Raw genomic sequence first — 24053 nt, 5'->3', positions numbered from 1 at the left:
AGAAAAGAACTAATATAAAAAGGGGATAACATATAAAAAACAAAAACAGCAAAGAACACGGATGTTATTTCTTAAGTATTCCACAGTTTTATTTAAAGAATAAATCCTGCATCAATATTTTAAGACAAAAAAACTAAAAAAATACTAAGATTTCCTTTACATTTTAAAATATTTTTGTTCTTTTTGAAACCATCACACAAAAAATAGAAACAAGTACAATTTTTTGTAATTTAAAAAAAAAAAAAAAAAAAATGTAACTGTACACAGCAGAATATACCATTTATTGCAAACTGAACACCCCTGATACCTCAGAAACTATAAACACAATTATTGCAATTCACCTAGAGATATGCAAAAAAAACAAAAAAAAAAGAACCCTACTCCGATAACAGCTCTCTCGTTCTGTTCTTCTCTGAAACAGACAGCTGTTGTGTTTTATTCTGGTTCCCCCCCCCCCTCCCTCTGCGATGCCCCTGCTAGTCTCCAGAGGCGGCACGGTTATCTTCTGTGTGTCGTTAGCAGTCCATTTCAGGTCCGTCTTTACGGGGATTTCCAGTAACTGTGGCACTTGTCCCCCCCTCCCCCCTCCTCCAGACACCAGATGAAACATTGTCCTCTTTTGGGAGAAAGAGGTACTGCATTCAACTGAGCTGAAACGATCCCAATATCCTCTCTTTAACAGGGGAATCAAGTCTGGGAAAAAACCCTCAACTACAGGGAGATTCACAGGAAACCTAGTCCGGTATTACTGTCTGCAATAGACTTTCAGTAACTGCTGATCTGTTCACTGCTGATCTTTCAGTATGGGAATGACAAAAAAAAAAAAACATGACGTTCTGTCTTTTGCTATTGCTGAATGTTTATATAAAAAAAAAGGAACACATTTGGAAAAGATATGTTTCTATGCGTCATTCAACAGCCTTCAGGCCATTCAAACACTCTTTCTAACACACTTACAACTCATAGGACAGGCCCCCTTTCAAACACAAGTTACCTTCTTTTACTGTATTTTGAATTGTTCACCATACAAATGCCACTGTAGTGAAACCCTATAAACTACGTTACCACATTGCTACCAAGTTTGATACCTACTTTGTGCCGAAGATGTATTTTAATTTTTTTTTTAAAGAAGCCATTCCAAATGCCCCATGCAAGAGACGGTATCAGAATAAAAAGTTCTTTTGGGAGGAGCAGACTGAGACAGTACCGTGCCTTAAAGAAGAACAACATTCTTGTAAGAGAGAGAGAGAGAGAGAGAGAGAGCGCCCAACCCATAACTTAAATGTTGCAAAAGAGTGATCTCTCTCAGTAAACATTTAATCCACCTAAAAAGATCCACGATCGCAGACGGAGAGCATCTGCGAAGACGTCAATAAATAAGAAGTGACAGAAGTGAAGTCTTTCATCCCCCCCCCGACCCTCGTCCACGTCCCACGACCGTGATCCGCCGACATTACTGGAATGAATAAAAACAATGAGGGTACCCAGCCCCTATATTCAAAACATTAAAACATCTAGGTTCAAGCGCCTGGATCCGCCGCTCAGGAAAGCCGTCAGTTGGTTCACTTTGTTCAGTAACCGCTGCCCCCGCCGTTCAGATCCGCGCCAGCTAAATCCTCCATCACGTCAAATACAGTATATAGAAAAGCACGCCCAGCTCACAGGACGTCAAACACATGACCTCAAACGCCACCCTCACAGTTGCCGTCGGTTCAATTACGCTTGAGCGCGACACTCAAAACCGCGTGACTGATTTGTACTGTAAAGCAGAGACTCGTTCCAACCAGGGAGCAGTGAACTTTGCGTCGATGGATTCCTCTCATTCCTGTTACAAGCAACACTAAGCACAAATTCACTGGGGGAGTGGGGATCCAACCTTCAAAAAGAATAGGCTATTTTTTTTTAAACTTCCTACAATATTCATTTAAATTGTTACATTTATATCCAGAGTAAAGACCATTCTTGGCAGCCATTTTGAACACTTCAGGTGGATTCTCCACTGAAAAGGACACAGGTTCACATTTTAATATATTTGGCCCATTATCGCTCACTGCCAGTCTAGCCTAGTTAGCTAGTAGCTTACTAACTAGTAAGCTAGCTAACTAAGCTCCCTGCTAAATTCAATCAGTTGTTCCCGAGATTGCTAGCTAAATTGAGAACTGTTTGGTCTATCTGAACTCTTTGCTAACGTAGTAACGCTAGTTTTATATATTTATGGCAATCTTCTTGGTAGAGTTTCTCACCCCAAGAGTTCAAAATGGCCGCCGTGTGAATAAGGTCAATGGTGTGGCAAACTGAAACTCAAGAGAAGCTAATGTGACCATAAGGGCTTCGGTTCAAAACCTTGGAAGAGCCGGGACAATTTGGACTCAACAGCAATGTTTCCATCCAACTATCGAGCAAATTATAAAAGGTGCAATAAGTACAATTTTCACTGTCCCGTAGCACAAAATGACCAGACTATATCTGCGGGGGGTTGACAGGGTTCTTGATCAATACCAATGACTCAACCATTACTTCGGCAGTTGCTGAGATTTCTGGTTTTCAAAACTCACTTCTCTCTATTGAATCCATTTTATAGAAATTGGCCATTTCTAGGGAGGGAACGTTATATCGAAATTCAATATATTGCAATGCAAAAAGGTGACAATACGTATCGTGGGGCAGAAAAATATTACCTACATTTTACTCTGCTTGTAGTAATCACAAATGAGACGGCTTGCACATCACAATTCCACAAACTCTCCATCGAAATTATATTATTTACACTTTGTAATGACATCTTTAAATTGTTATTCTAGCAAGCCAATGCCATCGCTAGAAAGATTTGTGGCTCAGAAATAAACAGAATTCTGCAGTCAGACTTTGTCGTTGAACTTTTACATCGTATTGTGGTTGTATCGAATTGTGAACCCCATATGGCGTACTGAATCGTATCGTGAGATATTATCCCATCCCTAGCCATTTCCTTCATCTTTTCTTATTTGATACCTTACAACTCGCATACAACTACTTGGATGGAAACCCAGCTAATAACTACCTAGATGTGCTTATGCAAGGCATTTTAACCCCCAAACTGCTCCAGTGGAATTGCACAGTGGCCAACAGTACAAGAGCGTGGTTGTACTGGCTGGCTATCGGGTGCGAGTGTATTTACAGTATATAGCCATTACTCACCCTGAAAGCACTACCATAGCCCCGGGTGTTGGAAGTACTCTGTCAACTTGCCTGGTTAAAGGAGGATTAATAAAAGGTATATTATAAAAAAAAAGAAAAACCCTACATAATTCAACAATTATGGCTTATATTTGTTTCTAACAAATCTGACGAGTTCAGCCATATCAATTTCTATAGAAATCATATCTGAGAACAAACCAGATGCCACGTGATAATAACTACTCTGAAGCTAAACCCATACCATCAACACTGATACTAAAAGGGTCAAAGCCAAAAAAACAAAAAACAAATGCAAGAAATACTTTCCACTTCGACACTGCCATGTTGCTTCATAGATCACAAAGAAACTGAGAGGAAAAGCAGCTCCAGGGAACGGTACGAGTAAAGGAGATGCCGACAAAGTCCCACCGCCATGCACAGTTCTGGTGGTTTCGCGCTGGTGTGCCGTGCTTCTGCGTGGGATTAGGCCTATAATCCCTGACGGGGCTTGACCAATTCTAAAAAAAAAAAACGACGAATTGGGTTCCCTGCGATCTCTTAAATCCCATGATACATTTCTTTCTTGATGGGAGAAGTGTTTCCCAGAGGGCAACACCCCCATCAACAAGGCACGGGCGGTCATCCAATGGTTTGAGGAGGATAGCGATGTTAGCCAAATGTTAAGGCCTTCCCAAAGTCAAGGTATGATCATAATTCACCCTTCAGCGACACTGGCCTCCAACTACAACCATGCCAGGAAAAGCCCTGCACACCATTACAGATCCACCATCATTACTTAGGAATGTCTTTATGCAGCTGTACCCTTTATTTTGACCGCATCCTGTAGTTACGTAAGGCAGCTTGTTTTAACCACTTTAGCCAAAAGCTAGTACATTGTCTGCGTCAAAAATGAAAACACCCATTGGAAACTGCTCACTGCGTCACGAAACAGTATACACCTGAGCACTGGACATTGCCTCGGGGGTCAAGAGAGCGATCCTGATCAGACAATGCAGATTGCATCGCTCCAGCTACTAAAATTATCTGGGGAAAAACATAAAACCTAAAGAGCTGAACAGAGGCCTTTGCCTCGCCAACAGTCTATTTACCATGTTGGTCAATAGACAACACAGCAGCTTCTGATATGCGTTAACACATATGCCTAACCGTGCGTTCACACTGCGAGCAACACGATCAACAAGTCACCAGAAGTCTGTTCATTTCCACGGCTGAAATTTTCGCGGTCGTTGGTCGTCAACATTCACTAATTTTCGTTACCCGCATATTCCAATTCAGCATTCCAGCATACATTGCTTGAAGGCAGGGGAAACACCCTGGACAGATGGCCAGTCCATCACAGGGCTTATACAGGTAGACAGACACTCCCGCTACACATTCATAAATATAGGCAATTTAGAGTCTCCAATCCATCTGACTTGCAGGTTTTGGGACTGTGGGAGGAAACCCATGAGAAGTTGATTCCAGCCATTCAAAGCTTCCAAACTCTCTACAACTTTAACTTGTGAGACTACAGAAATAAACGTCTCAAAAACGATGCTTGGAGAACAGTTGCATCCATCAAGTTTTTCCTGTTTATTTTTCATAAATGCTACCTAATTAGTGCTTGCTAGCAAGCTATGTCAAGACATCAAAACAATGTGATGCTCTGAAAGGCAATACCAAAGCAGCAAAAAATACATAATTTGCCTGTTCAAAACTTTGTAGCTGCAGACCGCTACATAGATGCGATCAGAGCCTGTCGCACCGTCCACAATCGGTCCGAACAGAGCGACCCATCAACCAAGATGCTCGCAGTGTGAATGCACCTTCAGCAGCTACAGTACTAGAGAAAAAGTGTATGTATGTATATGCATGTATGTATGAAATATGGGTGACCAGTGGCCGTTCCATGGCGCAATGTTAGAGACAAGCAGAATGTAAGCATTGAGAATATTCTTTTAAGACTAAAGGTTTTTGTGGCCTTACAGACTACAAGAGACGTTTTAATAAAAGATGTTTGAAAATGGTACTGCAGAGGCTACGTGCCACGGCGGTGTGCTCGAGTCCCAGTATGCTCGCCACGGAGGCATACGACAACAAAAAAAACAAACCGTTGTATAGCAGCAATACAACTTAACGTTTATATTCTAAGACTGCATCTTACTAAAGTTTGCCAAATCCTCATTATGTTAAAATGACAATAACTTAAAGAAAACACGATCGTAAGCAAAAAGTCATCTCTTGTCTGCAATCCTCCTCTCTTCTGAAGCTGATGATGACATTGTGGTGAAACTAGTGAAAGGAATCCGTGGGATAAAAGCCTTTAGGCTTCCATTGGCAAGCATGTGTTGGAATGTGGTCCAATAGATCCAGGTACATCAGCTGATTGGGTTGGATGCTGAGTGTTATGCTGATGGGTCAGGTGGAGAGCAGTAAGGTGAGTGTGCCTGAGTGTGTGAATCTGTTTGTATGTCACTGTGTACTAGGGGCAGACCGATATATCAGGTTGCTTTTGGCTTTTTATTAAAAATCAGATATTAAGCAGTCAGTGTGGTCCACCTCTGATAGGACGGATATGATGCAGTTTGCTTGATTACATATTTACAGTGGAACTGATCAATACTACACTGGTTGTCTATGGGAAGACCTTAACCTGAATTGATTCAACATTTTGATCAGATTCCACAAAAGTACGCATCAATATTTTGTTATTTTTATTCTCCTAGGTCTCAGTGGAGAGTTTTAGTGTCCCATGATGGTCTAAATACTGTTTCAGAGGCTTTTCCACCCTGACAAGGATAGAATTTCGGGGGAAAACGCTGAATACTTATAATTTTTTGGCATGAAAATGGTCAAATTTAAAGATATTGCATATCGGCACAACATAAAAGGTATCGACAGCTTCAATTAAAAAAAAATATTGATAGCGGTCTTGAAAACCCCATATCGATCAAACCCTACTGTATACACTGCAAAGTATGATAATCCTAACAATTCAATGAAGTATTCAGTCTTAAATTCTTAAACCAAGTGAAAAACAAATCCCTTTGGCCTGAGGTAAATGACATTAGAACTTAAGTGAAATTAAAATTTCAGAAATTTTCTTGAAATCAGTGACAGGACCTTGAAATGAGGCACAAAACCTGCTTCAAAATAGTGTCACTTAATTTAAGAAAACTTGTGAAGTGGGGTGACCTTACCCTGTTGGCAGATTTCTTCCCAGTTGTTTAAAGAAAAATGTTTTAAGACTCAATACAAAATTAAATGACTTAAGATGCATCATTTTGCAGTGTAAGTGTGCACTGCAAAAAATGCTAATTTTTACTTTTTCCTTAAGTCAAAAAATCTCCTAGTAGGGTTAAGTTTCATTTTTCTGATGCAAATCAACTTGTTTCATAAATTTTTCTCATATCAAGTAACATTATCCTGAAATAACTGGAATGATTCGACTTATTTCAAGCAATTGTCACAAGAATATTTCTTGACACAAGTGACGCTGCATTGGAAACGAGTGAAAGTTTCTCACCTCATGGCCTGAAGATTTTCCACTTGTATAAAAGGAAAACAAGATTTTAAGACTCAATATTAGACTGGAGTTTTTGCAGTGTGTTTCTGGTGGAGTGGTTGGTTGGGGGGAGGTGTGTGCGTGTGTGTATGTGTGTGTGTGTGTGGGGGGGGGGAAATCAGGGCAGCCAGCTGTGGCCTCTCTGTGGCGGGGGGGGGGGGGCCGAGGGGATGGTCTCTCCGCCCGACGGTGGTGTTGGTGGGAGCTCAGAGGGGCATGAGCCGGGTGGTGTGGAACAGGAGGGGGTTCAGGTCCTCAGCGTGGACGGCCCGGTGGAGGGAGGGCTCCGAGGCACTCCGCTCGATTTTTGGCAACAGGTCCTGAACCTGCTCGATGGCTACCAGGATCTGGTGAAGGGCAGAAAGGAAACAAAAAAGGAAAAAGGGCAATAAGAGATTTGAATATGATGTTTAAACCTTTGCTGTGGTAAATATGTCAATCTTACTAGTCAATTAGTCTAGCAAGTCGTTTTGCATTTGGAAATTATCTTGTCAGCATTATTTCTCATTTGTTCTACTTACTGTACTTTAGAAGATGCAACTAAAGGTGGGTTGCCAGTCTCTAGTCTATCTTACTGCCATAACTGAGGTGAAGATTCATTTTTGACCTTCACACTGCATATTATGACTGTTTTTAATCACTTCCTCTGCACCATTCTGTGTAACCTCTAGAGATTGCTGTGCATGAAAATCCCAGGAGATCAGCTGTTTCAGAAATACTCAAACCAGCCCGTCTGGCACCAACAGCCATGCCACGGTCAAAGTCACTGAGATCACATTTTTTCCCCCCATTCTGATGCTTGATGTGAACATGAACTGAAGCTGCTGACCTGTATCTGCATGATCTTATGCAATGCACTGCTGCCACATGATTGGCTGAATGGACAATTGCATGAATAAGCAGGTGTACAGGTGTTCCTAATAAAGTGCTCAGTGAGCGTATAAAATATTAGGAACCGGTTTTTCATGAAAGATAGACCAGGTGAAAACGACAGTGTGATCTCATCGATTTCTCCTATTAAATCCACTTTAGTCACTTCAGAGGGGTCAGGAGGGATATATAACCTTATGACAATTGAGAAATTGATAGTAAACAATTCAAGATAAGTCTATGACCAGCTTGGTGTGTTCTGGGAGAAGCCAGCATGCAATTTTTTTTTTTTTTCTGGGACCCAACCGACTGACCGATACTACCTACTGGTTGCAGCTAAAAAGAATGTTCAACTCCCTCTTTAGTACATTCAGTCTATATTGTACAATGCTATACTGCTATGCCCCATTAAGTATGTACATATGTTATGGGTTTCAGGTTGACAAAAGCTAAACCCATGTGTGTGCACGTTGCTCTCACCTGTGGAAATAGGGGCCTCTCGTCGCGTTTGAACTTCAGGCAGTCGATGATGAGCCTTTTCATCGACTTGGGTGAGGTACTATACAGCTTACTGAGGTCTGGAGACAAGTAACCGCGTCCAACCATAAAGATTATCTGAGAAAGGAAACGGAGGAGTCAGTTGCTGCCATCTGAGAGTGCAATAGCTGTTGATGTCTGTGGGTGGTGCCGGCGCTATTAACTTCAGCCTTACTATGGTTAACAAACAACAGGGTAACAGATTTTGTGACTTGCCGACCGCCTCAAGGTCTTCATTTCACACAGTTGGTTAATGTGAGAGGGCCACCAACCGGGTGATCATTAAAGTTTGGGGTGACGATTATTGTCTCAAACAGTTGCGATGAACGATTTAATTGACTTTTCCCCAAGGAGAGTGAGAAATGAATTGGGCACATGAAATAACAGATAAATAGTGAGATACAAAGATCACTAGCCCATCAGGCGAGTGACATTTGCCAAGATGTAAATACACATTTAGGGAGATACTAACTAAATGCAATTTCACTGCTGCCAAGTCACACTGACAATGAATAGGCTGCTATACAAGCCAATAAGCATCTAAGCATCTGCCTTCCAAGGTAAACACAATGATGACAACACAAAGCGCCAACGTGAGAATATCTCCATGTTCAAAACAACAATGGCCACGGTGGTGAATATCGATGTTGCAATTGAAGTTGTTTTGAAAAGACTTTCATTTGGTCTGTGCTCGCTCATCATTGGCCGCCCTGAGGCATGGATAATCAACGAGAAAAAAGAGGGCCCCGAGATCTACAGAGACCGGCTGTTTGGTGTTGTCGCAGATGGTGTTGTCGCAGATGAAGTCCACATGGCATATAAATGGTAGGCTACTTTATATGGAATCTACCTGTTTCACTACATGAGGGGTACAGTGGATAAATTGAATTTGGTCGCATCATTAATATGGGAAGCAGCGTTTACCTAGTTGTTCACCTATTACTTGGCAGATCATGCTGAAATGAAGACTACAGGAAAGAGGTAGATTTGAGACCTCATAAGAGTTGACTGCACTAACCCAAAAGTTTGTACAATTACACCCAAGTTGTTCTACTTGTTATGTTAAGTTGCCCTTTTGAAAAGTAATACCGCACATAAACGGCAGGTGTTTTTAATATATCAATCGACATCGCAGCGGCTTTCCTTGATAACTAGCTAGCTGGTTATCTGAAATCAGTTAGTGTTTGGTAAGTAACTGAAACAACGAAACCACAATGAAATCGGGGAGGGACTATTTATCGGCTCCGGCCCGTCCGTCCATCACACACAGGACGGGAACTAGATTAGTTTTGAGTCTCTAAGATATTTGAAGGCCTTGAATTTTGATCATTCACTTTAAACATTTTAAGGCTTTTTAAAAGGACAGCATGTAACCTGGTCTCTGTTGTTGATATTGGAGTAAGGCAGGGTCCCTGACATCAGCTCAAACAGCACTACTCCGTAGCCGTAGACGTCAGACTGGAACGTATAGGGGTTGGTGTCCTGCATTCGGATCACCTCAGGAGCCTGAAAACACAACAACAAAAACAAATAAATGTCCCGTCATAATCACCACGATGTATTAAACACAACCACTTATGCTAATGAGGTCTTTCATTAAGCTAATTAATGCATTAATTAGCACATGGATCACTTATCACATGGATTGTATTAATATGAACTCCTTAACTTAGAGCATTAAGGAGTAGTGCAGTAGTTCCAAGAAAATCAGTTTTAATATGCAAATTTATGCAGAAAGGTGTTCCAAAATCTAATCAGATCATCTACTCTATAGGGAAACCTGTGGTGTACGTATGACTTTTTTATCATGTATTGCTCTTGAGTTACTGTGTTCACAAGAATGCTTCTACAGACATGGTGGTGTCTGTCTGTCATGTCCTGCATACCATGTACCATGGTGGCGGAATGTAAACAAAAAAAGATAACCCCCCCCATCATTCTCAATCCCAATTAATGTGCTAATAATTTAACTGGCCATGTGAAAGCACATGCTGATACATGTGTATACACCACTTAAAATTTTTGGTATTGTATTATTCCACAGAGGCAGAACACCACACCTGACTTTTCAACATCAGTGCTTTTCAATGGTTGGCTGCATCTATGGAATAATAACAACACATTGAAACAGAGAGTAATGTGTTGGCTAAATGGAATAAGACCTAAACTGTGTTTTCTGAGGGACTAAATGCATGCCTGGGCTGCAGGGTAACTACAGGCTTCTGCAAATCAAAAGAATCTCAATTCTGAATCAAAGTAAAAGGGAGTCTTACCATCCACAGAATGGATCCGCTTGGCTGTTCTACCTGTTGAGAGCCGCTCCATCGAGACTTCACTGTGGCCAGGCCGAAGTCACCAATCTTAACAGTCCAGCCCTCGTGGAGAAAAATATCTAGCAACGGAGCTCAGGAAATATGGTAACAGGCAACTAGCATGCATATTCAGGGAGGTGATGAGGACAAAACTTAAAAAAAAAACAGTAGGAAATGATGGGAAATAACCAGAAAAAAGGAAATCTCCAATACAAATGAATGGAAGTGTTATTACGAAAGCAAAGGTTGAAATCTTGAACTCAAAAATCACATTCTTGCATATCGTCTCTGACTAATGCCATATTTGTGAAGTCAAGGGGAAGTGCAAATTACCTTCAGAACAAAAGCTCTGTATTGCCCTACATGTAATTATCTAACATATGGGATTACTTCTGGTATACAGTGGAGGGAAGATGATCAGCAAGTGAAATTAAAGTTAGGCATTTTATTGCATTTGACAGGGACAAGGGGGAACTGGTAACACAGTTGGAAGGCACTCACACGCAGCATCATCCACATTAACATGCTGCAGAATTGGTGTCAGCATGTAAGTTGGTGTTGCATCACATTTGTGGTAAATAAAACCCTTGCTAGCTACAGAACATGGCATTTATAGTTTGTGTGGTTACTGGTTGAGTCTACAGCAACCCAGTTACAAAGACCTATATAGATCACACACAGACAGTTTGCAGCAAGCAGTAAGAAAATTACCACTGGACAGCAAAAGGATACTGTTTGATTTCAGATCTCGATGAATTATGTTCTTCGCGTGAAGATAACTAAAAAGGGAAGGCAAATCAAAATCATTATTTGTGTCTGTAGAAGAGAGAAGGCACAGTTCAAGGTTTTGAAAACATTAAACCCCACTTACAGCATCCTGCACAAATTTAGAAAATCGCAGTGAAAGGCCTACAATCTTAGTTTTGTTGCAGTACACTAATCTGGACGTTCACATAATGAATTGAAGAATGTTAATTGCGTTCATTGCTCAGCCACAACAATGGCTGTGCAATGAAACAGGAATTTGCAACCACATATCTTTTGCACCTTCAAAGTGACACTGTTAGAGACACACTACTATCGTTACTGGCAATGTGTTACTTGGTAAGTTGATATCAGCCAAGAGCAAAGTGGTGTGATTTTCTGCCTTTTTCAGTACTTTACATATCTCTGATGGAGACTAACTCTTTACATCTCCATCAGTTTTGACACCAAGCTCATGTTCCAGTATAAAGAGTTCAGTAAAGGATTGGACTATTTTCTCCCCATGCTTTTCATTCATACATTTCAACTTGATATGTTCTTAAAATACTGGATCAAATCAGTTGTGTTATTTAATACTTCCAAATGGTTATATAATTTATACTTTATGCTGTATCCTATTATTTTGCTGCTGCAATAACCCACTTTTCCCTTGGGGATCATTAAGGTTTCTCATCTTTATTGTCAGTGAATTTCCTCACAACTAAACTTCGATTTTCTGCCTCTTTCGCACCTAGATGTTACATCTCGACCAAAGTGTCTTGGTCTATGGAAACCACACTTCAACTGACACTTAACGTTCAGCACTCGGAATCTGTAGCAGCAGAGTGTTAAGTGGTATCGGTGTATCCCTGAAGTGAAAGGGTATCTAGCAGCAGGTCTTACTCCATGCCCTGTGCCGTCTGCCTGGCCACGTCGATGCGCCGCATGGTGTCGAACTTGGTCTCTGTGACGTGCAGATGGCGGTACAGGCTGCTGCCTTCGCACCACTGCGTGATGATGGCGAAGTTGGGCTTAGTCATGTAGCCCATGAACAGCAGGATGTTGACGTGGCGAGTCTTCCTGCGGAGAAACCAGTGGTAGTCACGTCAGAAATGGCAGCATCTCACCCAGGACTGGATTGGGATGAAGTTTTGAAAATTGTTGTTGTTATAATTCCAAGTTTGATAAATAGAACGTGATGCCAATGCTTTTAACACTTCGAGAAGAACGGCAGCATGTACCAATTATGTCAAAATGGAATAAAAATGTCCCTCTAAATAGAACAAAAGCAACCCCCCCCCCCTTGTGTACTGCATATTTTTTTCCTTTTGGTTTTTGTTTTTCATTATTATATTACATCATCTTCTTTGGCATATATCAGTAGTGTTTTATAGTCATCATCATCTGATCACCCATCTGATCTGATCACTCATCATCACTCATGCATGTTCATTTGATTATTCCTGTCTTCTATTCCCTTCCCATCTTCAGACTGACGCAATGCAAATATTGTTATTGATGCTTAAAATGTTATAAAAAAAAACCCCAACATAAAACCCCATTTGAAATGTATACATTATTAGTCAAAAGTTAGTTAATAAAGTAATGATCACCAGTTAATGTAATACTGTGATGTTATATTATATTTTCAGGTAACAGCTGTGGGATTTTAGGCCTACTCCATGTCTGCACCTCGCTGTGTGTGTGTGTGTGTGTGTGTGTGTGTGTGTGTGTGTGTGCACTCTTCTCTTTACCCAACTTTATTCTCATTACATTTTCAACCCATTTAGAGGGATATTTTACATTACATCTACCAAGTGACTGCATTACCCACAGGTATGCCTTCATCAAGGAGAGCTGTGGTAGCAATGTAATCATTAATGTATCAAGGGAAAAAAAGATGGCACACTCCCTCGTTTCCCATGCAATGTTAACATTTGGGCAGACTGCACAGGTAAATTAACAGCCTGTGAAGTAGATTTTTGTTTTGGATTCATTTCAGGTGCCGTGATGCATGAAATCTGGCAGTTCTCGCCAATGTAGTTGTCAAATAATCAAGATTTTGCCTAATGCTGTCAAGCGCCTGAAAGCTTGTTAGTGAACTACAATGACCATAACTCATTGCACCTATGACACAGTGCATCTGTGCCGACACAAACTGGATGGAGAGACAATTTGAAATATAGCTTTGATAATGACATAGTACAATTGACTGAGAGACTCCAGTGCCTGAAAAAAAAAATGAATTACTGGGCTCGCAAATTGAAACATCAATAAAATGTCGTCAATAACCCCCCATCTTGATGCTGCCGAAGTAAACTGACAATCTGTGGGAAACACTGTATTCTTCTCTCAATTGTGTGACGTTTACTGACCACCATTGTTTCACTGACTAAAGCCTTGTGCTGAAACGTTGGTGGTCAATAAACATCACATAACCGAGGAGAAGAGTGTGAATATCTTCTATAATATAATATGTTCCTGTTTGAAATTGATATGCTCCAGTTGTCAGCATCTCACTGGGTGTGCGCTCTTTTTCCAACATTTCATTATTCATTTGGCAGAAAAATTACTTTTCCAAATGAAAAAGACCAAAAGGTAATTTGTGAGAAAGAAAGAGTCTACTCACCGCAAGACCTGCATTTCATTTTTAAAGGCCTGTAACTGCTCAGGCGTTGGCTCGGTCACTTTGAGGATCTTGATGGCCACGTCTCCATGCCACTTGCCCTTGAAGACCGTTCCAAAGGAGCCGGCGCCTATTCTCTTCTGGATGTTGACTTCTCGTGAGTGGACCTCCCAGTAGTAACTCGAGTCTCTGTAGCCGCCGCGGTGCTGAAACAATAGAGGATCAATACAATGCATCATATTAGAGGTCCACAGCTCTTGGCTACAACGGCTAAGAACAGCTAATTGCATTTCTAAAATTATGACTAACGGCATGGAATAGACTTGGTTAATTTCTGTGCTGTTTTTGACTGGGATCATTTAATCACTGATACATCTGAACAATTTTGATTTTAGATCATGTTAGTTTGTTAGCTAGCTAACCATAGTGTCTGATAAATTCACCATCACTGTTGTTGATCAAACATCTGACTTGCCCATTAGCTAACCTTATGCAGCTAGCAGTGGCTAGGAGCTACATGTTAAATTCACATCAGTTGCTTTGCTTAGGTGGCTTTCTGGCTGGTCAACAAAGGCAAAAACCAACCGTTGACTTCACAAACTACAGTGTTTTGAAGAATAGACTAGGACTAAAGGCAACACAGTTTACTGTGTCACAGTAACCTACATTTGGAAACAAATCTACATGCACCTTATCAGACTATTCACTTTAATTTATAATGTTACTGAATTGACCTGCACCCACATCACAATAACAAATCTTATTCAGGTATCTCCCTCTTTCTAGCCTTATTATTATTATTACATATTTAGCCATTATTCGTGCACAGCGAATTTGCCAATAGACCTTCATGATGGTGCCAGCCATGCTTACTGCAAAGCCTCCTTACACCTGCAATTAACGCCTCTCTGAAGACAACGTACCACTTTCTTTTTGTCGTCAGACGAGGAGGGCTTGCGCTCCTTGTGCTCTGAGGGGGACTTGGGCGGTTTCCTCCCTGGAGAGCCGAGAGAGGAGGGCGGGCTGGTGGAGGGCTTCGGCGAGGGCTCAGGACCTGTGGGAATGCCAGACGGTGCAGCAAGAGATGAGCCCAAAGGGAGAGTAACAACACCTTATGCATTACAAAGGAAGACTGACTCTGAAATGTAAGTGAAAAAAAAAAAATCTAAATCATACCCATTGTATTGTTGAGTTTTAGTGCTTCCTAAAAAGAGGAGAAAAACAGCATAATAAATTTACATTTGATCGCTTAATACACATAGCTTAATACACATAATATGGACATTGAGCTCCATGCATTCACACTGCAAGAAACACGATCAACAAGTCACTAGAGGTCTGAAGTAATTTTTTTGAGTTTTTTCTGTTTGCTTTTGATGAATGCTACCTAATTAGCGCTTGCTAGATAGCTATGTTAATACCAAAGCAGTGAACAATACACGATTCGCCTGTTCACAACTACATAGCTGAACGACACCACTACATAGATGCAATTGATCCTCCTGTTCCTAATAGCGATCCCTCAATCAAGTTGCTCACAGTGTTAATGCATGGTTAGTCTACTAATGTTGTGCGCTCTCCAACTGACCTCTATGATGCTAGCACCAGCAGGGCCCACTGTGCTGACCATATGAACGTTGGGAGTGGAGGTAGAGCGATGCCTCTGTAGAGACTGGCCTTCTCCACCGGGCATGGGGAAGCGAAAGGCCGAGGTCGGGGACAGGAGCCCCATCCTATTAGTACATGCAATCAAGAGTGAATTAGCCACAGAAGACCATGCTGTCGTTCACATATGAATCACATTTGTTGTGTATGGGAGCTTACCCAGCGGGCTCTGGGGTTAAGGCTATGTCGCTCTGCGATATGGAATTATCTGGCATTAGTATGGATATCTGAGGGTACTCATCTGTGCAGGGATTGGGATCACACCTGGACACAGTGCACAGCACAAATGAGAACATATGGGAACAGTGATTGGACAAGGACATGACATGAGACACATGATGAAACAAGGGATCAGACATAAGGCACATGTCCTGCATCAGCTGAATCAGCAGTGTAAACTGGCCAACACCCAATGCAGAAAGACACAATGTGACAAGTAAGCAGTTCGATGGCTAAATATATACACATTTTGTCTGCAGTGTAGAATCTTCTGTTTTTATCTCAGCTTGGGTCAGTAGAGCACTTTTGTTGGGATCTAGCAGCACTTGGTGAGCTATTTGTGTGTTACTGTTACTATCTTTCTGTTTTAGTTAAATCTGTGTTTAATTTGAAAGTGTTTGGTTTGGTGCCTAGTAGTTGGCTGGGGAAGGCCAGTTGCCGTTCAAGTAGTTGTTGCTGTTGTTGCTGGGAGTGGCTTGAGCTCCTCACCTGGATACTTAAATTGAATTAATTGTGTGTTGAAGTCAGTACACATTTTGTCTGCAGTGTAGAATCTTCTGTTTTTATCTGAGCTTGGGTCAATAGAGCACTTTTGTTTGGATCTAGCAGCACTTGGTGAGCTATCTGTTGTTACTGTGCTATTTTTCTGTATTTGTTTTAGTTTTAGGCCATGTGATCTCCTTTCATGGCTTCTCCTATTACTGCGATGCCGACGACACTCTACCTCCCTCCCCTCCCCCCCCCTCAGATACACAAATTGATGGACACATCTCCGCATGTCTCAAAGACATCAGCGCTTGGATGTTTGTGCACCACCTCAAGCTCAATCTTGAAAAGACGGAGCTGCTCTTTCTCCCAGGGAAAGACTGCCCTCTCACAGACCTCTCCATCTCCATTGACAACACCACTGTGTTACCCTCTCAGACTGCCAAGAACCTCGGGGTGATCCTGGACAACCAGCTGTCCTGCTCTGCCTACATTGCAGTAGTCCTGGTCCAGGCACTTGTCATCTCCCACCTGGACTACTAACCTTGAACTAACCTATCTTCTTACCCTTCTTAAACTTAAAAAAAAAAAAAAAAAAAAAAAAAAAAAAATTCAACGAATGCTACTTATTCCTATTAAAAGTCTTAGCTGATGAAGACTGTGATGCACAGTTGGTTTTACTACTGTTGACAGAATGTACTTATTGTAAGTCGCTTTGGACAAAAGTGTCTGCTAAATGACGTAATGTAATGTAATACATATTAAAAAAAATACATTCAAGGAGAGCTTGCACTCACGAATGTTAGAAAAAAAAACTTCTCAAACCAAAATGTTAAAATGCAAGTTACCTTTTTTTTTCATCTAATGAATAAAATGCACCAACGATGGAGTAACTCCAACACATTTTGCACTCCACTTGAGCATATGTCATTTTATTGGTCAGGTGCAGAATAAATAAGGTTCCTTTTGAGAGTGCAAGCTCCCCTCGCATTTACTTCTTCATTGGATTTTTGGGCCTATACACCTCTTTTTACATGTCCATCTAGTACAATAGCCGCAGACTGAGTTTGTGCTATTCTGATCAAGTGCATCAAAAGAAACATTCAAAGTCCATGTACATTTCCTTATCTATTAAGTTGTTCAGATGCATTTTTTTCCTGATTTTTTTCATGTTATGTGTGTGTGTGTAAATGTTGCTGGTCCACAACATCAAAATTAGGCATGAATTCTTGGAAAGGGTTAAGTTATCTAAACTAGATTTTCTGTAGTAAGCTACATTAAAACTATGTTCAAATGCAGATATGCCCTTCGTTCGCTGTTGTTTATTTTGTTTATGTGTTATGTTTATTTTGCTGCTGCCGCCACCTGTTTAGGTACTTGAATATGGCAGTATACTCTGCCCTTGCTGGTATCTGCCCTCATATGAGCAGGAGGCTGCCGTGTGCCTTTAAATGAGTACACCCACTAATAAACTGAACAGACTCACTGTATGGCACCGAGCATTTCTTCTCCAACTCACCGTTTGGTCACAGTATCCATGTCCAAGCACACAGTAGGGACCTTGCTGCTGCAGTGCTGATGAAATTTGTAGCCGCATGTCTGACATCTGAAGCCATTAAAAAGAAACTTGTGGCAAAAGTCACAGTACGCCAGCTTGAAGAAGGTTTTCCGTACCTGCACAGATAAACAGGTCAGTGTTCACCTCTGTATCAACAATGTTTAATTATAATTTCAGCAATAAAGACGCTAACATTCCAAAATCTCCAAATTTAGCATTGGTGATTTTCATATTTTTACTTGAAGTTAAAGTGTACATAGTGTTAAGTTTGAGTATGTTCCATGACCCCAAGGGTAACAAATGCATAGAAACCATTTGGTAAGTAGAATTTTTCTAATTCCTGAAAAGTTCACATTTTGGAAGTATGAGGTCTTCAATAAACTAAAATAACAGGGTACATTCGTTTGCAGCTACTTACAAAGTTGTGCATGGTGAGGGGGACATCATCCAGAACCTCGACCAGAAGCTCCTCTCCAACCAGAGGAGTGATGTCAGTGTCCCATTCTGTCAGTCTCTTACGACTGGAGAGAGCAAGACAGTACAAAAACAAAAGGTAAAAACATTAAGTGAGAGAAACCATTTCCATTTCAAATATGTATGATTGATCAACATTACACTGGTTGTCTATAGTAAGCCATCAACTTGAATTGATGTGACACTTGTGTGAACATTAGGGTTGTGCGACGCCCAACATCGTCCACTGAAACATGTCCGGTGGCATCGGGAGCAGCAGGGAGCCCAAGGGACCTTTGTTCCCTCAGCCTGCAAGCTAACCTAGTAGCTAGTTTTGGAGAAGTGACAATAATTTTGGATTTCTTCTTAAAAATAGTAATTGTTGTATCCCTAACTACACACACTTCAGTGATGTTTTGTCAATGCTAAAATATTTATAATTTGGGGAGACGAAAAACTGAATGTTCTCTTTTATTAAATAAAAAAATAAAAAAATAAATATTGTCAAAATGCCTGAAAATATTGGGATATTATTTGTAGGCAATATCACCCACTCTAACCACAACTACATAAAATATGACGTGTGTATTGTGTGTATTGGACTAGACAGCAATATTTTTCCAGACTTAATATGCAATTCCCTTACTTATTTAAGACCTTGGAATTATAAAATCAATTTCCTGTACTTTTCCAGACGTGTGTAGGAAGACCTGACACTGACCATCATATGCAGCATGGGAGCAAATATTGGAGACACTCATCACTGCTGGACATATTCTTCATGTTCTATTAGTAATTATTGAATAATAATCTTAGTCTACTCTCTAGTGTGATCACAACAAAATCATGTTTTCTGTATTACCTCTGCCTATATATATATATATATATATAGATATATATATAATCAAATTATTTTAACAATTGGATGGTGCGCATGATTGAATGTCTCCATTGATGGGGTCTCTTGAGATACGAAAATTTATAAGAAATATAGGGATGATGTATGACTTGCATTGTGTATTGACTGTGAAGGAAAAAAAAAACCCACAATCACCAAGTGGGTGCGCATCAGACTTCCTACTCTGCCTTCAGTTCTGAGATCTTACAAATACTGTACATCAATAAACCATATTGTACGATATGTAGATCTGTGACTCACAGCAACTGCTTGCTGCCGCCCGTCTATCTTCAATGTAGGCGATGTGGAATGCAACCTATTAGCCCTATATGGAGTGGGAGAACATTCAGTAGGCAATGATGCAATCTTACCCTTCTAGGAGGCGAAATACAGCGCAGCAATCCTGGCTTAGGCCTCTCACTTTGAGCGCTTTATCTAGACTCTCGTACACAGTCTGTCCTTGGCGAACATTTACCTGAGAACATGAAACAATATTTGAACACGTGTGACTTTGAGATGACATTCAATGGCCGCATACATAAAGATAGTAGCAAGGAGGCACATCCAAAATGCTGACCAAGTGTTTGATATAAAAGCCAACAGAAAAAAAGAAAGACGCCCACAGACTGAATAAATGTTCCCTTGGCGGATCATTCACGTTTTTACCTCAGCTGTTCTTCGTCAGACATACAATATTGCTTGAAAAACACCAGATATCTTTTCTCACAATCATGCCGCATTCACATTGTGGCCAAAACAACAACAACAAAAATGCCATACCAGGCAGCATTGTGGGATGTCAGTCAACCAAAATGGCAAACTGCCGGCTCATTGCCATGGTGATTTTAATAATCACTATGGCAATTCTGTGTGCACTTATACAATAAGACCCGATTTGGTAAATAGTATTGTGTGACTGTTAGTTTCATTTCATGTCATGTCATGTCTAATAGATTATATTTAGCAGAAATAATTAAATATGATTCCCAACATAAATGAATAGCAAGCCAAGCAGGGAACTGGAATGGTGCAGCCAAACCAAAATTGGCAGTACATCTTTCTCCCAGAAAAGTTTTCCTGGATTCCAAAATGGTCAGTTAGTCAGAAGAAAGCTCTTGTGTAATTGCTTTTTTATCTTCGCTGGACGAGGAAACGAGAGCTGCTGCAAAAATGCATGTGGGTGCATCCATTTTGCAAGATTTTTTTCAACTCTGGGGTTGTCTTCAGCACCGCAGCAGAAGTTTTGAAAATTCGACTTCTGTCGCCAAGTTCTACCAGCGACTTTGTGCCAGTGTTGGCCGGGTTTTCAGTCGTTCTGCTTTTGAAAAACAATGAACATCCAGCTTGCCGTCTACCTCATACCACCAACAATGTGAATGCGGCATTAGAGCACAGAGATATGGCTGGCACAGAAAATATACAGTCCTCCACACAATTCAACCGTGCCTACTGCATCGTTAATACTAATGTGACAATTTAGAGCAATGCTACCATGACAAATCTAACATTGATTAGAACAAGAAAACACTGCAGTCATGGCTATGGCTATCAGAGGAATTATAAACCTAATAATTGAAAGACGGAGGCAGGCACCATCTGGCAAAAGCCAACTGTCCACTGGCTTACTCATTACCAAGTTGTGAAATATAGCAAGCTTTGTGAGAGTAATTACACTTACAAGCAACAGTGTTGGCAAAATTAACTCTTTCGTAGAGGTGATGATTGCCATGCATCACTTATTAATCTAGCTATGACATATTCATATTTTATTTGTTCAAGAAGCCTGCTAGAGCTCATTCTTCCAACATGAGTTAGTGCATCATTGATCTTGTGTAGAATGCAGCCGAGCATCTCACCACTGTCCTCTGTTTGTTGGGGAGGAAGACGCGGATGGTGCCCCCACCTCGGGGCACATCCTCCGGACTGGTCTCTCCCGAGGAGGAGTAGGAGGAGGAGGTGGAGGACATGATGAGTGGCAGGAGGAGCTGGGGGAGGCAGCGCTAAGACACCACGACCTCAGGAGAGCTTCATGCACCGGGGATCCAGGAGAGTTAGCCCTTTATCTAGAACCTGCGACACCACACATTTTAGTTATGACACTATTAAATCACTCACGTTTAAAAAATAAAAAAAAGAAAGATTATGGAGGTGATGCAGTGGACAATAATGGATTTGCCATCCTAGACGCCATGATAATAAAATGAGCTAAGGGTGTAGAGGCTCCTACTCAAAGATTCTGTAAGAATCCAACATTTTGAAGAACCACTGATGCTTTAAAATGTATATTGTTATCCATCCCCAATTCCTGGAACCCAACTCCATTTGAAAATCTGGCAATTTAATGTGGTCTTGCTTATTAGCAAACAGGACTTAAAACAGTTAATTTGTGAGGGCCAAACTGGTTGATTATATTTACATGTTCAAAGGTTTTTGCTATTGGTTTGAACTGATTTATGAACGGTGAGAAACCTGAGGCCCACAGTGATAGCCATAGTTGTTTTGGAATATGCTTTGTGAATAATGCTAATTTTAAATATTGTTATTTCAGTATGTCTAACTGGATGGTGGATGTACTTCAGATGACATTATTTGAAATTATAATGCACAGTATTGACTGACAGTGAAATTCTATGTGATTCCATTCTATGTGATGTGTTTCTATGTGATTACAACACCACAATGATTAGAAATTAGGTTCACCTGGCAATCTACCTGTCCCCTATAAATAAGGAGCGTATTCCTTCATTTGTACACACTGATGAAGGCCGGATGGCCGAAACGTTCTGTGACAGATGAACAATTAAATCAAGTGAATGATATATCTCTGAGTGCAACCCTCTCTTCACAAAATGGTTATGCATCTAGGATAACACACCAGGTGGTCAGAGCACAGTGGCATCCCTGCAAACAAAATGAGGGCCAAACTGGTAAATTCAGCATCCACATGATCCACTGAGCAGCATTTTATTTCAAGTAACTTGTAGAATTAGTTAACACTGTTCGGTACCGGCCGCCCAGTGTGTTTTGGTGGAGGAAGATTGTGGAAATCATAGACGAACCAATCCTAAAGGTTGAAATTGTACTGAAAAAAGGTCATGTTCTACCAGATATGCCAATAAGCAAGACAACACTGCCAGATTTTTCAGTCAACTTGTCTGTGATGTTCTCTCCATACAACTGAGAGTGGAATGTATCAGGGATAATTGTTACCAATATTTTCTCCAGTAACATTACCTATATTTTAACAACCAGCCCTGTTAGTTATTTGTCATAGAAGACAATTTATGTTCACAATGGCAAGGAAAAAGTAAGCTGTCAAATCAGATTACTAGCAGAGTGTCTGTTAACAGTGTCTTGAGTGTCTGTTGACAGCTGTTGAATTAAAATACGTGAAAACAAATACAATTTAAATGAGAATAGAAATAGAGCTCGTAAGGAAGCAGTGCACCTCTGCTAATCCCGATAAGCGCCGCTCTCTCTCCTATGGAGACTATGTCACGCCAAACTCCATTAAAAAAGTCTTATTGCTTAATGTGGCCTTGCTTATCGGCAAAAAATCATAACTCGCAGAACACAAACGAAGACCTTTAAAGAATCAATAAAGTCTTTTAGTAAATTCGGCATACAAGTGATCCACCAAGCAGCTCTTAATTTCAACAAAACCGCAACTTTTACAATTGATTCACCTGTTATTTCCACAATTTTACTTCCACCAAAACACAACTTGGAGGGCGGTAGCGAGCAGAATGGACCATTTAAAATGTATTAATTTTATTCAAATTAAGTGTTTTTTTTATTGAATCACTTCTACGACGAATAAGACCACAAGGGCTTGTAAAAGGTTTTCAGTCATTTTCTCCAAGGTGTGAACGATAATGCAAGGAAACATTATCCGACTTTTGAATAGTTTGGCGTGTCGTTTCTCCAACAGAGAACGGCACGTATCGGGGCAACATCTGTGTATTTAGCGCTGCAGACATACGGCAAAGATGTTTCATATTTTGATATACACAACAAATACTAGTCTACGTGATATAAGTGTACAGCTGTCAGGCCTAACTTTGTGTTGAAATTCCACGCTGACAGTCAAAGCTGCAAACTTGCTAACTAACGTTACTCGTATGATGCTAATGTTAGCTGACGTTACGTTAGCCAGTTAGCTTAGCATGGGATTTGACTGCTGTGCAATATGACATTTCGAATTTTAGGAGGCCATGTTTGTCTCAGTGCTCCAGTGAGAAGACGTTAACTATCTAGCCAACTACTTTTAATGATAGTTTGATGGAGTGACAATATCATGTCGACGATGCAGGGTTATCAAAAGTTTTTTAGATTCCCGTCAGATGTTTACCAAGCTCGATTTGAGGCGGTGCTAGCTGGCTAACTGCAAACTGTAGGGGGAAGGGGATTATCTGGCTAACTCGGTGGCTAGCTAGCTTTACTGGCTACAGCTTTAATGCTAACCCTAGCCAGCTAACGTTAGCCAACTTGGGGGGGTTTACCAACGCGTCAGTTTGTCAGCTACTTCTGGTGTCTTGCTAAAACTCACTTATAATGACTTATTTGACTGGGATGCGTATAACAGCACACACTACACTGACATTTACCAGTAAATGAGCAAAAACACCCATCAACAAACTGTTTTAATGCAGTTTGGCTCTAGGTTAAACTCTTACCTGGAGCAGCCATCTTGAATCCTCTCAATCTGAAGTCGGATCTGTCAAGAATTTCACGGAAAGCGGAAAACCTCCGCAATGCTCGTCTCTCATTGGTTAATTCTTGTAGCTAAGCCCTCTCATTGGACAGCACAAGCGGTACATTTTTAAGGGGTGGGATTTGTAAGTAAACAGTTTTCTCAGTTAAAGGAACTATATTAAACTGTAGCCAGGCTATAATAATACTAGTAATAATAATATTAATAACAGGAACATGTGTGTGTTATACTTGTATAAATATAATATATA

The 24053-nt window shown here is 40.7% G+C and overlaps 1 protein-coding gene across 1 annotated transcript; it reads right to left on the bottom strand.

Annotated features, from left to right (window-relative positions):
- Positions 1 to 1436: 1436 nt before the first annotated feature.
- araf (A-Raf proto-oncogene, serine/threonine kinase) lies at positions 1437 to 23789 on the bottom strand. Its single transcript, XM_071543598.1, has 16 exons — positions 23766 to 23789; positions 20946 to 21159; positions 19461 to 19564; positions 18157 to 18259; positions 17700 to 17854; positions 15635 to 15739; positions 15399 to 15543; positions 14987 to 15014; positions 14734 to 14864; positions 13814 to 14016; positions 12088 to 12264; positions 11173 to 11219; positions 10402 to 10520; positions 9503 to 9634; positions 8072 to 8206; positions 1437 to 7068 (listed from the first exon to the last, which is right to left on the bottom strand). The coding sequence occupies exons 2-16, from the start codon at positions 21054 to 21056 to the stop codon at positions 6928 to 6930; spliced, it is 1836 nt and encodes a 611-aa protein (XP_071399699.1). The 5' UTR covers positions 21057 to 21159; positions 23766 to 23789; the 3' UTR covers positions 1437 to 6927.
- Between the last annotated feature and the right edge of the window lie 264 nt (positions 23790 to 24053).

The sequence above is a fragment of the Centroberyx affinis genome, unplaced genomic scaffold, assembly GCF_046629955.1.
Source record: "Centroberyx affinis isolate AG114_WGS23_722 - 3 ecotype Tasmania unplaced genomic scaffold, CSIRO-AGI_Caff_v1 ptg004355l_1, whole genome shotgun sequence".
In the NCBI taxonomy this organism is placed as follows: domain Eukaryota; kingdom Metazoa; phylum Chordata; class Actinopteri; order Beryciformes; family Berycidae; genus Centroberyx; species Centroberyx affinis.
Note: the sequence above shows the minus strand (reverse complement) of the source record. Positions and strands in the feature narration are given on the sequence as shown.

Bases quoted from the DNA above. Each gene is read 5' to 3' on its own strand.
- araf (XM_071543598.1), bottom strand. From the start codon at position 21,056: ATGTCCTCCACCTCCTCCTCCTACTCCTCCTCGGGAGAGACCAGTCCG. The intron at 14,865-14,986 runs GTATGATTTAGA...GCATTCCCACAG, and splicing joins AAAACTCAACAATACAATGG to GTCCTGAGCCCTCGCCGAAG. The intron at 8,207-9,502 runs GTTACATGCTGT...TTCCTTTCTCAG, and splicing joins ATATCAACAACAGAGACCAG to ATAATCTTTATGGTTGGACG.